Raw genomic sequence first — 18,002 nt, forward strand, 5'->3', positions numbered from 1 at the left:
AGCCCAGTGGGAGAAGAAGGAAATAATGAAATAGGAATCAAAAGGGTTATAAGGACAAAATAGGAGTTGGGAGCTCCTATACCCCAGTCGACACTTTCAGATTTGAGAAATTGGAGATGGCAGTTATGAGCAGTTTGTCACTGCTTCTACCCCTATGTCCTTTGTTAAACCTGGATGCTAGGGAAAAAGGGCAATACATCTATGTTGTTGCCCTCCTGTAAAATGAAACAGAGTAGTGCCAGATAGATTTTATCTCTTTGATTTTCTCACTAAGATGTCACATCCTTATTGGAGATAGAAGACTAGGGGTAAGATATCTAGCCCTTTCTCTGTCTCAAGAGTGGGGTATTCTGTTTCCTCTGAAATATTTTATATTTGAGAACACACATCAGGTTTGTCTTTGCCAAGACTGTCTTCCAGGAGGCCTGGTTTGGGTTAGGAACTTGACTGGTTATTCATCCATTTCACGAGTCCCTCAAGCCTCCCAGTGAAGTCACAGAAATCTGGCGTTCTCTGGAAGCCTGAGTTCTAGTTCTCCACAATGCGCTGGGCTCTTGGGACCGTGGGAGATTTCATGTTGTAATGTATTAAAATATTTGTTTTCCTAGGTAGGACTCAGGAAGCTGGCTCTCTTTGATGTTAGTGGTAACCTCTGAGAGGAAATACTCTTAAGCTGGCAGGGGCCTGTGTGAGGCTGTGAGATTGGAAACTTGCTTAGAATTTTATAATCTTAGATGACCTAGTAAGACTTAGTCAATGGAGAGAATTACAGACTCAATGAGATAGGTATTGCTACTGTCCCCATTTCCGAGATTAAGGGGTATGCTCACTGACTTGGGATAATTCCAGGAAAATGCTCTTGAATACCTCCCTATACTGTCTCTACGACCTGTTGTGACCAAAAGTCTGGAAGCTTCATTTACCAGCCCCTAGTAGTAAGCAGCAATGCAAAATACATGGCCCTAGACCGGCAGAGTCTAGATTTCACTGTCTTGCCTTTGCTACCTACAGTTACCAGGCCCAGCACCACAGAGCCCTTCCTTTGGCATGCTTTGAACCAGTTACCTTTCTCTGCTCAAAGAACAGATAATGAGGTGCAGAACCTTAGTCACTGCTCAGCTAAGAAAGTGACAGATATCCTAAGGCCTTATAGCACTTCCTATGTGAAACTTGATTTACTGTGAATGTAAGTCATAAAAATGATGCATGATATGTTGATTTGATGTAACAATCAATGTCTAGTTAATAAACGGCTCACAGTGGTTTTCATACCTGAAGACAGTGTTTGATTTTCCAGCCTATACGTCACATTGTAGCTCAAAAAGTGCTTGAGAAACAAATCCTCACTTATGCATAAACATATTCAAAGGCAAAAGATTTATTTATTGATGAGAGCTTCAAATTGACCAATTTTTAGCTTTTTCTTCTGAAAAGAAGAAAGCTTTCCAAAAAAGAGATTGCTACCAGATGTAGTGGATTACACAGCACTTGCTTAGATATGAAAAGCAGATGAAATGGAATATTCTGGTTTCTGATTCAGCCTTATTCTTATCTACACATAGCTCTTCTTAAGTGAACTTGACAGTGTTGTGGGCTGATATTAAGATAGACGACTTTAGTAAACAAGGAAAAGGGTTTCACTCCCTACAATAGCAAATGGGCTTTATAATAGAAATTTCTTTGTGCAGGGGAAGATATTACAATTTTCAACACACAATAAATATATTTGCTAGACAAAAAAATGCATTTCATTACATGCAATGCACTTTCTATTGTACATTAACCACTTTTTTGCTTTGTGTGGAAAAGTACCATTTCTACTGTAAAATGTCTGCAATTTATTTTTATGAGTCTGTTTTTCCTATGAAGTAAGAACATTCCATTACATAACCTCGTACTGATAAATGTACATTATATAAGAGGTGAAATATGCAGTACAAACATCTGAGTTTTTATTGTTTGGGTATCTGTACAGTTCTGAGAGCAGACAGTTAAAATTGTGGGCCAGAATAGCTAATTTTATTAACAACCAGTCTGTAATTACTAGGTTTACTGGAGTCATTTACTTTGATACTCTCAGCAACCATAATGGATATGTATGTTCTCTAAAATAATACTACTGCATACTTCAGCTACAGCCATAATTTTTCCTGATAATATCTCCACTGGGTTAAAAAAAACATAATTAATACTTTATTTAATCCTTGCATACTGTATATGTAGTTGACTATCATTCAAAGTGGCACTTGCCCAGAGCCATAGTTTCTTCACAGTTGAAGGTATTTGACCCTGATTACTGTTTACTGGAAATATACCAAATACATTAAAAAAAAAAAAACCTGTAATAAAGAATTCCTACTCTCTATTTTCTCTGTCGTGAGGGTCACTGTCTTGTGTCTGGTGACCTATACGAGTTACGAAAGTCCTTGCAGATTAGAGAATTAACAATTATTTTGTTTATGTCAGTCTTAACACTTGCACATATGTAATGGACTATTTGTGGGGATGATGCTTGCCTTAAACTTATTTTATTCTTACATTTAGAAACATAAACAGGGGCAGCTGGGTGGCTTAGTGGTTGAGTGTCTGCCTTCGGCTCAGGGCGTGATCCTGGGGTCCTGGGATCAAGTCCCATATCAGTCTCCCCATGAGGAGCCTGCTTCTCCCTCTGCCTGTGTCTCTGCCTCTCTCTGGGTCTCTCATGAATAAATAAATTCTATTAAAAAAAAAAAAAAAAGAAGAAGAAGAAACATTGTTTATCCCTAAGGACAAGATAACAGGGAAAAAGGCTTGCCTACTTTGCTGCTTTGGGATGGTGTATCTAAAGAACGATTTTTGCAGAAACCAGTGGCTTCAGTCGGCCTGGCTCTGCATTAAGTGCTCCATGCATGCTGTCTTATTTATTCATCACAGCAACCCTGTGATGTAGGCTTTCACAGGACACATCGTGAATCTGGGACTAGCGCCTCAGTGTGGTCACAAGCCCAGGGAATGTTGGCTCTGGGACTGGACTCCAGCACAGCCTGGATATTCTCCGATATAGTTTGAGCAATTTCTAAATCTCTGAAGCCCAGAAATGAAAATAAAATCCATGTGGAAGCAAAAGAAGAAATTCTGAAGTGGTGGAACTGGAGACACAATATTTCTAGTGATCTAATATATAATTCACTATAATTTGTTTAACTCTGAAATGTTCATGTGTGATGTGCTGTACTTAAAAATATAGGCATATCTTGCGGATACGGTAGGTTCAGTGCCAGACCGCTGTGATAAAGTGAGTATCGCAATAAAGTGAGTCAAGTGAATTTTTGGCTTCCCAGTGCACATAAAATACATATACACACACTATACTGTAGTCTATTAAATGTGTGATAGGATTATGTTTAAAACACAATGCACATACCTTAATTAAAAATACTTTATTGCTAAAAACGTGCTAACCATCACCTGAGCCTCCAGTGAGTCATAATCTTTTTGCTGGCAGGAGGGTATTGAAACTGATAGCTGATCAGGGTGGTGGTCGCCGGAGGTGGGGATGACTGTGGCAATTTCTCAAAATAAGACAAAGAAGTTAACTGCATCCATGGACTCTTCCTTTCGTAAATGATTCCTCTATAGCAGGTAATGCTGTTTGATTCTAGGATTTCTTCCAGAGTTGGCATCAGTCCTCTCAAACCCTGCTACAACTTTATCAACTCAGTTTATGTAATATGCTAAAGCCTTTGTTGTCTTTTCAACAATATTCACGGCATCTGCACTAGCAGTAGGTTCCATTTAAGAAACCGTTTTTTTTGCTCATCCATAAGAAGCAACTTTCTTTTGTTCTTTTCATCACGAGGTTGCCTCAATGCAGCCCCATCTTCAGGCTCCATTTCTAACACTCATCTCTTGCTCTTGCCACCACGTCGGCAGTTACTTGATCCACTGAAGTCTTGAACCCCTTTCAAGACACCTATGAAGGCTGGTATCACTTCCTCCAAACTCTTGTTAATGTTGTTATTTTGACCTCTTCCCCAGAATCCCAAATGTTCTTAATGACATCTAGCATTTTCAGTTTACTTTGCCCAGGTCCATCGGAGGAATCACTATTTATGGCAGTGATCGCCTTATGAAGTATATAGATTTTTAGATTAATTTTGGAAATTTTATTTATTTTTGAATTTTAGCATCTGTTGAATTTATTCAGCATAACCACAGAGATATTGTCTTCATGCGTCACACACAGACACAGATACAGCATGATATCCATATTTAGCCCAGAGCATTCCTTCCGAGGCTTGCTGATGTCTTCATAGGCCACAGCCCATCATTTAAATAATGGATGTTTTCAATGCCAATTCCTCTTTTGACTTTCTCAGTATCTTCTGCAGACATCTTCATGACTCCAATACACAGAGCATGCTGTTTTCCTTCTGCCATGATTGCAACAATTGACCCTACTACAACAGGGTGAAGTTTAGCTCTAGGAGACGTTAAGCCTGGACACATGGTAGTTGCTCCACTGAGTACAAATTGATGGCTCCTTTATCAACTTGCTGGTGTGGCAGGATAAAAGGATATTTGTGAAGTAACCTTAGGGTTGAATAAAAAGGCCCATCTCTTTCTCTAAAAAATAGTAATTCTCCATTTACTGTAAGGATTTCTCTATGTTCACAGCATCACACTATTTTGACAGGATCTTTCTTAGGCATGATTTGATTAAGCCACGGTTGAATCCCTGGAAATTGTTCTATCAATTGATTCTTAATACCCTTTATAACTGAGGTTTTCAACTGGATGCTGTGGGACACATTTTCTTTTTCATCAGATTTCTTGAACATGATCCAAGGTGAAGAGGGCGACGATAGGGAAGGGAATTTTTGAAATTTTAACTCTAGTATAGTTAACATACAACGTTATATTCATTTCAGGTATACAATATAGTGGTTCAGCAATTCTCTACCTTACTCAGTGCTCCTCATGACAGGTGTACCTTAATCCATATCACCTAATTCACCATCATCACCCATCCCCCCCCCTCCTCTCTGGTAACCATCAGTGTGTTCTCTGTAGTTCGGAGTCCGTTTCTTGGTTTGTCTCTCTCTTTTGTTTTGGTTGTTTGTTTCTTAAGTTCCACATATAAGTGAAATCATTTGATCTTTGTCTTTCTCTGACTTATTTTGCTTGGGATTGTACTCTCTGGCTTCATTCATGTTGCACCTGGCACAATCTCATTCTATTTTTGGTCGAATAATATTCCATTATGTATATATACCATATCATCTTTATCTGTTCATCAGTTGAGGGACACTTGGCTGCTTCCATAGTTTGGCCATTATAAATAATGCTGTAATAAATAGGGGTGCATGTATCCTTTTGAATTAGTGTTTTTATATTTTGGGTGGGTAAATACCCAGTAGTGCAATTACTGGATCATAGGATAGTTCTATTTTTAACTTTTTGGGGAAGCTCCATACTGTTTTCCAGAGTGGCTGTACCAGTTTGCATTCCCACCAACAGTGCATGAAAGTACCCATTTGTCCACATCTTCTGCAACACTTGTTATTTCTCATGTTTTTTATTTTAGCCATTCTAAAATGTGTGAAGTGTTATCTTTATGTAGTTTGATTTGCATTTCCCTGATAATCAGTGATGTTGAGCATCTTTTCATGTGTTTGTTGGCCATCTGTGTTTCTTCTTTGAAGGAATATCTGTTCATGTCTTTGGCCCATTTTGTAATTGGATTACTTGTTTTGGGGTGTTGAGTTGTATCAGTTCTTTATATATTTTGGATACTAACCCTTTATCAAAGATGTCATTTACAAATTTTATCTCCCATTAAGTAGGTTGTCTTTTAGTTTTCTTGATTGTTTTCTTTGCTGTGCATAAACTTTTTATTTTGATAGAATCCCAATGACTTATTTTTGCTTTTATTTCCCTTGCCTCACAAAAAGATACATCTAGAAAGGTGTTGTTGTAGCTGATATTGAAGAAATTACTGCCTGTGCTCTCCTCTAGGTTTTTTATAGTTTCAGGTCTCACATTTAGGTCCTTGAAACATTTTGAATTTATCTTTGGGGTCCAGTTTCATTCCTTTGCATGTAGCTATTTAGTTCTCCCAGCACTGTTTGTTGAAGAGGCTTTCTCCGGTTGCGTTTTCTTTTCTCCCTGGTCAAAGATTGACCATATAAACATAGGTTTATTTGTGGGTTTTCTATTCTGTTAAGCTGTGTGCCTTTTGTTCAGTACCATACAGTTGATTACTATAGCTTTGTAGTATAACTTGAAATCTGGAATTGTGATACCACTAGATTTGTTTTCCTTTTTCAAGATGGTTTTGGCTATTTGAAGTTTTCTGTGGTTCCATATAAATTTTGGAATTGTTTGTTCTAGTTCTGTGAAAAATGTCGTATTTTGGTAGGGATTGCATTAAAGCTGTAGATTGCTTTGGGTAGTTATGGACATTTTAGCAGTATTTGCTCTTCTAATCCATACAGATGGATATATAGTTTTATAGTCTTCAGAGTACAAATCTTTTAACTCCTTGGTTAAGTTTATATTCCTAGGTATCTTATTTTTGGTGCAATTATAAATGTGATTGTTTTCTTAATTTCTTTTCTGCTGCTTCATTATTAGTGTATTTAAATGCAATAGATTTCTATACATTGATTTGTATTATGCAGGTTTACTAAATTCATTTATTAGTTCTAGTAGTTTTTTGGTGGGGTCTTTATGGTTTTCTATATAGATAGAATATCATGTCACTTGTAAATAGTTTTATTTCTTTCTTACCAATTTGGATGCCTTTTATTTCTTTTTGTTGTCTGATTGCTATGGCTAGGACTCCCAATAAATGTTAAATATAGTTAAATAACAAACTATGTTAAATAATAGTGGTGGGAGTGGATATCCCTGTCTGTTCTTGACCTTAGGGGATACACTTAGTTTTTCCCCATTGAATGTGATGTAAGCTTTGGGATTTTCATATATGGACTTTATTATGTTAAATATGTTCCCTCTGAAACTACTTTGGGTTTTTTTATCATGAATGGATGTTTTACTTTGTCAAATGCATTTTCTACATCTGTTAAAATGATCATAAGGTTTTTACCTCATCTTGTTGATGATGTATCACATTGATTGACTTGCAAATATTGAACTACCCTTATATCCCAGGGATAAATCCCAGTTGATCATAGGGAATGATTTTTTAAATGTATCAATGGATTCAGTTTGCTAATATTTTGTTGAGGACTTTTGCATTTGGTTCATCAGAAATACTGGCCTATTATTCTCTCCTTTTGTTATGTCTTTATTTGGTTTTGGTATCAGGGTAATGAATGAATTTGAAAGCTTTTCTTCCTCTTCTAGTTTTTGGAATAGTTTGAGAAGAATAGTTACCAACTTTCTTTAAATGCTTGATAGAATTCACCTGTGAAACCGTCTGGCCCGACTTTTGTTTACTGGGATTTTTTTTTTTTTTTTTTTTTTTTTTTTTTTTACTGATTGAATTTCAGTGCTGGTAATCAGTCCTTTCAAATTTTCTATTTTTTTCTGAATTCAGTTTTGGGATGTTATATGTTTCTAGTAATTTATCCATTTCTTCTAGGTTATCCAGTTTGTTGGCATGTAATTTTTCCTACTAACCTCTTATAGTCTTTTGTATTTCTGTGTTGTTGGTTGTTATTTCTCTCCCCCTTTTTTATTTAAAGATTTTATTTATTCATGAGAGAGACAGAGAGAGGCAGAGACACAGGCAGAAGGAGAAGCAGGCTCCACCCAGGGAGCCCGACGCAGGACTCGATCCCGGGTCTCCAGGATCACACCCTGGGCTGAAGGCAGGCGCTAAACCACTGAGCCACCCAGGCATCCCTGTTTCTCCCGTTTTATTTCTGATTCTGTTTATTTGAGTCCTCTTTCCTTTGTTTTCCTTTTTTTTTTTTTTTTCATGAGTCTGGTTAAAGGTTTATTGATTTTGTTGATCTTTTCAAACAACCAGCCCCTGGTTTCATTGATCAGTTCTATTGTTTTTTTTTTTTTTTTTTTGGTTTATATTTTGTTTATTTCTACTCTGATCTTGGTTATCTCCACAAAGTGTTTTTCTTAAATAATAAACTGTGAAAGTCAGAATTATGCCTTGATCCATGGGCTGATGAATGGATGTTGTGTTAGCAGGAATGAAAATAAAATTAATCTTGGCTGTACATTCTTCATCAGAGCTCTTGGGTGTTCATGTGCATTGTTAGTGAGCAGTCATATCTTGAAATGAGTCTGTTTTTCTGAGCAGTAGGTCTTAACAGAGAGGTTAGAATATTTAGTAAACCATGTTGTAAGCTGAGATGTTGTCATCCAGGCTTTGTTCTTCCATTTATAGATTGTAGGCAGAATAGACTTAGCTTAATTCATGAGGGTCCTAGGATTTTCAGAATGCTAAAGGAGCATTGGCTTTAACTTCAAGTCACCAGCTTCATTAGCCCCTAACAAGAGTCACTCTGTCTTTGAAACTTTGAAACCAGGCATTGACTTCTCTCTTTCTCTTATGAAAGCCCTCGGTGGCATCTTCTTCCAATTGATGGCTATTTTGTCTACGTTGAAAATATGTTGTTTAGTGTAGCCACCTTCATTAATTATCTTAGCCAGTTCTTCTGGATAACTTGCTGTAGCTTCTACATCAGCACTTGCTGCTTCACCTCATATTTTTATGTTGTGGAGACCAACCTCTGCCAGCTTTAAACCAATTCTGCAGCTTCCTCACCTTTTTCAGCCTTTGGAGAATTGGAGAGTTAGGGTCTTGCTCTAGATTAGGCTTTGGCTTAAGGGAATGTTGTGGTTGGCTTGATTCTCTATCCAGACCACTCAAACTTTCTTCATACCAGCAATAAGACTGTTTGGCTTTACCATTCATGCGTCTGCTGGTTTTAATTTTCTTTGAGAACTTTTCTTTTACATTCACAAATGCAGAAGAAACAATTTAGCTATTTGGCACAAGAGACCTAGCTTTTGGCTTGTCTTGGCTTTTGACATACCTTCCTCATGAGTCCTTTCTAGCTTTTGCTTTGAAGTAAGAGATACGCAACTCTTCCTTTCACTTGAACACTTAGAGGCCATTGTAGGATTATTAGTTGGCCAAATTTCAGTCTTACTGAATCTCAGGGAATAGGGAGATGGGGAGAATGGCCAGTTGGTGAAGCAGTCAGACCACATGTAACATCTATCCTTTAAGTTTGCCATCTTAAATGGATGTGGTTTGTGGCGCCCCAAAACAATTACAATAGTAACATCAAAGGTCACTGATAACAGACCTAATAATAATGAAAAGTGTGAAATATTGTGAGTATTACCAAAATGTATCACCGAGAAATGAATGAGCAAATGCTGTTGGAAAAACGGTGCCAAGAGACTTGCTTGGTGCAGGGTTGCCACACACCTTCAATTTGTAAAACCCACAATATCTGTGAAGCACAATAAAATGAGGTGTGCCTGTATAGTTTATTCAGATACTAATGACAGACTGACTGAATATTCATGTTAACCTTTTACCATTTTGATAGAAAGTAAACCAAGCTGTAGAATTTTAGGCATCTCTGACATCTCTTTATTTTCTCAGTTTATGAAAAGAAACTGAGTATTATGGTAAAATAGTTCTGTTTTCAGGCTAAAACATCTTTTATTGAGTGCAATAAACAGAGCAGCCATTTTTAGTAAAAGGATTAAAAACAAATTTCAAGTAAAACATCCCCAACCCACACCAAGAAAAACCAACTTGTTGCATATCACATTGTTGCGTGGACATTTGTTCAAACAGTCTTGTTTTCTATGCAATCACTACCAGCTTTTTCTACTTTTATCATTTCATTTTTATCACCCTTGGTGAAAATGAGAGATTTACCCAGATGGAAACAAGCTTCTTTACACTTTCACATATTGTTTTTGATGTGGTTTAATAAAAGTACTTAAGTATTTTTAAACACAGACAACTGATTTTTCCTTGCTGCAATAGGTAAAGGATATCTAATCCAGCAAGAAGAGTTCGCACAGTAGAATATTAGCCTTAAAAAACGAATGACACTCTGACTCATGCTGCAACATGGGTGAGCACTGAAGACATCAACCCCGTGAAAGAAGTGAGACACAGAAGGACAAATACCAGGTGTCTCCATCTCTATTCTAGAAAGCTGTTATAGGCAAATTCAAGGAGACACAAGGTAAATAGGCATCAGGGGCTGGAAGGTGGGGGTGAAGGGAGTTAGTTTTTAATGGGTACCTTAAAGTATTTTTGGTGAGGACGATGATGAAAAATTATAGTAGTGATTGGTAGTGTAACTTCGTAAATGTATTTAATGTCGCTGAATTGTAGATTACAAATGGTTTAAGTGATAAATATTATGTATAGTTTGCAACAAGGAAAAATATCTTGAAAAAGAAGGTAAGAATTCCACCAACATCTTATAACTAAGGAGCAGAAAGTTCTAGCCTGGATTACTGAACCTGATGCCTGAGTATGTTCTGGTTCAGCAAATTTGTTAAGTTCCTGGGTGGCTCCTTCTTTCATTCATTTGGTTCATTCTGTTGGTAAATATTTATTTAAAAATAGAGAAGTCGTGGCATGTCATATTAGACTGAGGACTGGAAATATGAGTAAAGGAGACTGTGGGACTGGGATAAGATAGCTGTATTCACAAATAATTAAAATATGGTAGAAAGGCTGCAGTAGAAATACAATGAATAGTGATGGGAACACTGGAGAGGAGGTTCCTGAGGGCATCAGGGCTTCACAGAAGAGTTGATAATTTATTTGGGTTTGAACTTTGTGAGGGAATTGGTTGCTTTCTGTATTTCAGTAATACGTAGTACATGATCACTTACATTTTTATGCCTTGGAATCTTGGATCTAAGATATCTGCAGGCTTTTCAGATATTTTGTAAATTGTTTCCTCTAAGGCTATGAGAAAACTGGTTCCTGGAGGCATCAAGACATGTTGGTTTGTTCTCTGTTCTGTTTTCTTTCTTTTTTTTTTTTCCTGTTCTGTTTTCTAAAAATTTATAAGGAAAACGACTTTGAGAAATAATTCAAAGTAAATGAGACACATTCAGCTCTCACAAAGAGCTTGTAATCTAATAGGGAGAGAATAAAGACAGCTGGGCAGTAAGTGTCTTAAGAAAGAGTCAATATGGGATGGCCATGGAGAGACTGGAGAAGTGACTTCTGCTGGGGGATGGAGCAGAACTTCATGGGTGGGGGGCTTTGCACTTTCCCCTTAAGTGAATTTTGTAAAACTGTGGTAACTAGATGTGAATAAGGTCATTTTATTTGGATAGAAAGGTATGAACAAAAGCAGAAAGGCAGCAAATACTTAGTCCTATTCAGGGGCGCAGTATAAAAGCAAGCCCAAAAGATCCATTGAGGCCAGGTTATGAGGATCTCCAAACTTTTGATTTTCTGCTTATTCTAGAAGTCCAGGAACCATGATTTGTTACCGGTAGATTTGCAAGAGAAGGGCTAGAGTCTTCATACTCATACCCATGTTTATGGGATGGTGGAGAAAAAGGAGAGCAAAAGCGGTGATCCAGAAGCACTGGGTGGGCACTGGAAACCTGGGAGGGGTGGGAATACGTTGAACTAGAAATGTGACCTAGTGTGAAGAACATATTTTGGAGTTGGCTCTTGATTCAAATCCTGTAATCAACATTTTCTGTGTAGACTTGGCCAAAATTCTTAGAACTTCTGAGCCTCATTCTCCTTGTGTGACAAACGAGGACGATAGTGTCTTTATGTAGGATTATCCTGATTAAAAAGAATGGGGTGACACACATATGTAGAATCCAGATGGCCCCAGCTGATCCCTATGGTCTCTTCTGAATCTGAATGTGAAATAATTTACAAATTTTTCCTGCAAAGATAAGTTATTCACATATGTAACTCATGTATTTCTAGACAATTAGTATAATGAATTTCAAGTATCAATGAAAACACCACAGCCAAAATAGATTCTCCTGGTATAAAAACTTATCTCCGGGAATTAGTCAAATATTTTGGAAGCCATGTTAACCATTTCAGTCCTCTACTTGCCATTTCAGGCTCAGAACAGTGTGTTTAGGCAGTGGTGTTTTCTTGTCCAACCTAAGGTCTGTCCAATTCCTTTTCCTGATTGGAGCCCTAAGTTAGGGTTTTACTCTGTGCTGTGTATCCTTCCACTAAGGTGACTACCGGCAATACTTGAAAATGTGAATGCACATTTGAAAATCTCTCCCATGGTTTCCATCAGAAATAGTCTAGATTGTGGTACCTTGTGTCCCTACCAGACTTTTTGTCTTTAACTAGCCGGTTTATGGAAATCTCTTTCTTCTAATTATTCCTCAGGCAAACCTCTTAGGTTTTCTGTTTGATGATGACATTATTTGTAAATGAGGTCATCTCCTTTCACGGTTTTATCCTTATTTGCATGTCCTGACCTAGAGATAAGTATGTCAGTATGATGATAGTGGTGGGAACCAATAGATGGTATTAGAAAGACCTCTAGTGTTTCAGTATTTAATATGATACTGACATTTAGTTTGAATCCCATAGCACCCTTGTTATATCTTTCCTGTCACCTGGCTCACATTATATAGCAACTTTTGGAAAAAAATGTCTTTTTCCTATGGAACTCTGAGGTCATTAAGGACAAGGTCTTTTCTTCCTCATCTCCATATTTGCAGGATTAGCACTGAGTCTGAACATAACCTACAGATGTTTATGGGAGGCCTGAATAAGTACCTTAATGTATCAGGGCTCAATAAAAAGATCCTGAAGACAGTAACTTCCTAATAGGAAATTGTGAACATCTTTTCAGAATTTTGAAGATTCACTGTTGAGCTGTCTTCCTAAAAAATGTTTCATTTAAAAGTGATATCTTGAATACTTGTCATTTTTTTTGTGATTTTTACACAAGCAGAAGGGAGATACATCTTAAAGCTCTGTTCTATCTGTAATTAAAATAAATCGTGAAAGCCCAAATTCTAACCAAATTGTTGGCCCAAGTGTGATTTCTTTAATTCCTTTTCTAACTTCTCTGTTTCTAACAAACATACAAATAAATAAATCCAGGAATTAATATTAACTAGTTGGTTATTTTGTACTTGCCTATGCAGACAAAAAATAATGGTAATATTTATGTTGATTGTGTTTGGATCAAGGCATTGGTATTTTAAAACAGTACCTACCCTAATGCTATATAATCTCCTTTTCTTGGTACTTCCCATTTTAGTTCTTATAAAACATCAAAAATGATGTTTTGTCTCAGTCATTCATGTAGATAGTCATCGAAAAATAGTGGGATATGAGATGGGACTGAATAGTGTGAAAAAGACTTCTTAAAGGTGAATTAAGGTATATCGAAGAATAATTTGCAAAACCTTTACGGCAGAAGTCATATTTATTGAAAAAAATTAATATCTTTGCTATAAAATTTGTAACAGGAATATTTACCGAATGTTTATTTTGATGCATAAACCTGAATATTACATACCAAGTACAAGACAGTAGCACTAGCTTTTCCTTTATTTACATTTTATGAAAATTGTTATGCAGTCCATGTTAAAAGAACTTATGATGGAGAATTGTTACATTAGAAAAATAATATTCTTGATAAAGCATTCTCAAGGAGTCCAGTCACATTTTCTGCCTCTTCAATAAGGCAAAAGTCCCTGGAATAGCATATAACTTAATTTACAAAATACAGTAAATGTTCAGACACATATTCAAGTTTTCTTTTGGTATGATTTTTTTCTTCACTGTAAAATTACTTTTTATTTTTATTTTTGTTTTTATTTTATTTTTTTTACTAAAACAAAGACTTTCAGGAAAATGTCATTGAATGATTTCAGCTATACATTACCTATACAACTCTGTAGCCTAGCGACAACCATTGCTACACCGTCATTAACTTTAAATATTTTGCTTGGTGAGCTATTCTCAAACATAGCATATTTTAAGATTTTTGCCATCATTATGACCGTGGAATTGTTGGTTTTCATAGGAAACAGATCTGTCACAGTATGAAGCTTTGTGTTAGGGAACTGGTACACAATCACGTTGCCACTCACAGGAGAACGCCACAGATGTAAGTGAAGGGAGGCCCCGCTGGCTCCGCAGGGGCCCCACGTGGGCCTGGGCTCAGCCTCCAGTGCTCACGCCACACAGCCCTCGCCGAGTTCAGGCAGCTTCATTTCCAGAGACACGTGTTCGCTCTTCACAGTTAGGTCGTTTTAATCCCTTCGAAGGCACACAGCTTCCACCTTTTCTCCAGCGTCGCTCCCACGCCTGTGAATTCCTGTTTGAACATGCGTGGCAGCCTCATCAGAAGCATTTCAATTTCGTTTGCAGAGATCTGTTAGAAAGGAATAAAAGTCACTTTTGGAAACAAGACTCCTCTGAAAGGAGGCAAGGGAGGGTTGGATTAAGGATGCACTGCCCCAGTGACACAAATGACATCACTTGGCTGTCAAGTCATGTGCTTAGGAGACACATGCTGGTAAAGTGCTGGATGTGACTGTCCTGGTCTGGAGCAACAGCTGGGGGTGGGCAGGAGACGGGGTGAGAGTTCCAGGCTCTCCCCCTTCTTGGGGTTGGCTGGCTTACCCGGTGGGGCCATGCGGGAACAGCACCCCCCACCTTGATATGAAAGATGAGAGTGGGATTGAAGAGGGCTGAGAGTGAGTTTTCCTGGTGCCCTCACCCTCTTCTACAAAGTCGGGGCCAACGGGTATAGGGTAGATGTCTGGCCACCCTAACTTCTTTCTCTTTAATTTTCACAGAGACGAGAAAATCACAAAGGTTTAGAGAGAAATGAAAACCCAGAACCTACAACCATGAAAGTTGCAACATCCATTCTTAAAATCCAGGTAGTTTTTTATTTTATTCTTTTAAAGTTTTATTTATTTAAGTCATCTCTACACACCATATGGGGCTCAAACTCATGACCCCGATATCAAGAGTTGCACATTCTTCTGACTGAGGTAGTCAGGTGCCCTTCCATGTAGTTTTTTAATGCAACTTCTTTATTTCTTTTTTCACAGTAAAAAAAAATTTAAAAAATATTTTATCTGTTTGAGAGAGAGACAGAGATAGCGAGAGAGAGCATGAGCAAGGGGGAGAGGGAGAAGCAGTTTCTCCACTGAACAGAGAGCCCAACGTGGGCTCCATCTCAGGACCCCAAGACCATGACCCGAGCTGAAGGTAGATGCTTAACCAACTCAGCTACACAGGTGTTCCCAGGTAGCTTTTTAATGCAACTTTTTTTTCTACTACCAGTTTTTCTGTATTACATACATTTTTATACCGTAATTCATTTTACCTTAAAAAAAAAAAAAAAAAAAGGACATATCAAGAATCCCTGGGTGGCTCAGCAGTTTGGTGCTTGCCTTCAGCCTGGGGTGTGATCCTGGAGTTCTGGGATTGAGTCCCACATTGGGCTCCCTGCATGGAGCCTGCTTCTCCCTCTGCCTGTGTCTCTGCTTCTCTCTCTCTTTCTCTCTGTATCTCTCATGAATAAATAAAATCTTAAAAAAAAAAAAAAAAGGACCTATCAACCATAATCCTTCTGCTCCAACACAGCCAGTGCTCTTGTTTTCCTGTCTTTGCTTCCCAGTCCATGCACTTGCCTGGCGATCTCATATTCATATAGCTGGATGGCTAAGACCCTGGAACCAGGGCAGCTAACATTTGTTTGAATCCTGTATCTACTATTGTTATGAGCTAAATGACTCCAAGATAATTAGTCTCTCTGAGCCTCAGCAAATGGGAATAATAACATGCAACAGGGAAGTATGAAGACTACTGGCTTAGCATAGATTTGGCACATAGAAGTGTTTATTGAATCAGACCTATTATTATTTTTCATGGTGCAGTCAACTGAATAGATATCATCTTAGTCTACACTTTGCATTTAACATTTAAATGTTGAATAAATTTAACGTTTATTTTAAAGAGAGACCAAATAGACCAGGAAGTCAAATCAACTGTTCATTTAATGTTCACATGGAAAAGATTTCACAGGATATATTCAATATTCCTAGGCCTATAACAAAAATACCTTTCGAGGCAGTCCTGAAAGTTAAAATAAATCGCATTCTAAAATTTGTGTGTGAATTATTTTGAAATCTGAATGCATTTTCCCACAAAGCCAGGTTAAAGGGATTATTAGATTGTCGTGTCAACCCACAAAGGCCTACTGAGCAGGTGATTAAAAGGTTCATATGATTTTGAAACATTTCATTTCAGTGAGCACTGAGCAGAATGCCTTCACCAGCATCCCCGTTCCACTGTCACCACACTCCTATGAGGTACGTGGGGCAAAAATGTCAGGATCTATCTTCATTTTTATAGCCAAGAAAATGGAGTGAGCTGCAGAGAGTTAAGTGCTTCTTCAAAGACAGAACTGGGGGGACGCCTGAGTTGGTTCAGTGGTTGAGCATCTGCCTTCAGCTCAGGCCATGATCCCAGGGTTGTGGGATCGAGTCCCGCATCAGGCTCCCCGCAGAGAACCTGCTTTTCCCTCTTCCTATGTCTCTCTCTCTCTGTGTCTCTCAAGAATAAATAAAATCTTAAAACAACAACAACAACAACAAAAAACTGGGAAAAAACCCACGGCTTGTGCCTGGGAAGTAAGCATTGGTATGCTTTATGTGCCCTGTGTGATTTCAGCAAACTGTGGGTGAAGAGCCAGGAGTGTAGTGCTGTCTTTCAAAATATCAATCACCTGGGGTTCTTGTTAAAAAACTCAGATCCCCCAGCCTCTTTTCTGGAGATTCTGATTCAGCTGATCAGGGGTGTAGTTCATCTACTCTATTTTTAAGAATCACCCCGGCTAATTCTTAAGATCAGGAATATTTGGGTTAAGAATGGGGCTTTAAATCAAACAGGCTTGGATTTTATTTTATTTTTCAATATTTTACTTACTTATTCATGAGAGACAGAGAGAGGCAGAGGGAGAAGCAGGCTCCACGCAGGAAGGCTGATGTGAGACTTGATTCTGGGACTCCAGGATCATGCCCTGAGCCAAAGGCAGACGCTCAACCACTGAGCCACCCGGGCATCCCCAGGCTTGGATTTTAATCTGGGTTAGGACAACCTGTGTAACCATGGGCAGGCCATCTAATAGCTCTAATTCTCTGTTTCTTCATGTGTATAAGAGAAATACTCTCTCCATCTAATCGTGAGGATGATACATAAAATGTACCATGGTGCCTGGCACAGATGCTTTCTCTCTCTGTATATAGTAGGCAGTGACGATAAAATACGACCCTCTGTTACCAAAGGTTTTGTGATAAGTGGGTCAAGTTCTGTGTTTCTAAGCCAAAGCAAACAAGTACAGAGAAGTGTGTGGTCAAACCCAGTTTTTGCTTGGTCCACAAGGCAGTTTCCTGAAGCCAAGCTGTCCTCTTAACCTCCTTTCTGTCCTTTGGAGGAGGACAGCACAGGGCATCTACAGTAGGCTCCCATCTCCATTCAAGGGATACCCCTGAGATGAGCCATCCTTCCACAGAGACGCTCACAGATCCAGGCAGCAGCCACCCAGGCACAGGTTTGTTTTCAGGATAACTATACATCTCTTGGAAAAGTAGGGAAGGCGCTTTGTATGATTCATTAGGAAGGAGAGAAAAAGCTGAGTTCTTGAGGGTAAAAAATAAAATATCTGATCTAAAGATAACACCTGTGTAGGCCGCCAGCCAAGGTCAGGGCAGGCCCTGCCACCCAGCAGCCCTGCACTGATTGGGGAAAAAAAAAAGTGACCGCTCCTAATTCCTGAAAGCCTTGTCTTCGCCAGACTTTTTAAAACACTTTTGTTAATTCTCACTATAATCTCAAAACATAGGGAGCAACTGACGTCCAGACAGATTAGGTCCCTTATGCAGGGTAACCCAGCACTGAGTGTAGAGCTGGGTGCAGATCCAGAGACTTCTTGGCCTTGTTCTTGAACACTGATGCCAGCTGCCACAGGGACTGTGGTGTGAGCACTGGAGCACTGGAGACAGTCCTCTTG

At 38.4% G+C, this 18,002-nt stretch overlaps 1 protein-coding gene, 1 long non-coding RNA gene and 1 pseudogene across 23 annotated transcripts in view; 1 reads left to right on the plus strand and 2 right to left on the minus strand.

The window, feature by feature from the left end:
* The window catches only part of LOC140608117 (uncharacterized), an 88,136-nt gene that overhangs the window by 29,465 nt on the left and 40,669 nt on the right, over window positions 1-18,002 (plus strand). For 10 of the 14 annotated variants that reach the window (XR_012010110.1, XR_012010108.1, XR_012010104.1 and 7 more), the window contains exons 3-5: window positions 9,980-10,184; window positions 14,776-14,862; window positions 16,241-16,302. This is a non-coding gene — a long non-coding RNA (uncharacterized lncRNA). The remainder of the gene's footprint in view (window positions 1-9,979; window positions 10,185-14,775; window positions 14,863-16,240; window positions 16,303-18,002) is intronic. The other 4 variants (XR_012010107.1, XR_012010106.1, XR_012010103.1 and 1 more) reach the window with 3 other exon arrangements.
* On the minus strand, window positions 4,252-4,820 carry LOC140607744 (malignant T-cell-amplified sequence 1-like; annotated as a pseudogene).
* ENOX1 (ecto-NOX disulfide-thiol exchanger 1) overlaps window positions 13,376-18,002 on the minus strand; it is a 548,612-nt gene continuing 543,985 nt past the window's right edge. For all 9 annotated transcript variants that reach the window (XM_072782960.1, XM_072782966.1, XM_072782958.1 and 6 more), the window contains one exon: window positions 13,376-14,348. In XM_072782960.1, coding sequence (XP_072639061.1) covers window positions 14,217-14,348 — 132 coding nt within the window. In that variant the 3' untranslated portion in view covers window positions 13,376-14,216. The remainder of the gene's footprint in view (window positions 14,349-18,002) is intronic.

Source organism: Canis lupus, chromosome 17 (genome assembly GCF_048164855.1).
Source record: "Canis lupus baileyi chromosome 17, mCanLup2.hap1, whole genome shotgun sequence".
NCBI classification, from domain to species: domain Eukaryota; kingdom Metazoa; phylum Chordata; class Mammalia; order Carnivora; family Canidae; genus Canis; species Canis lupus.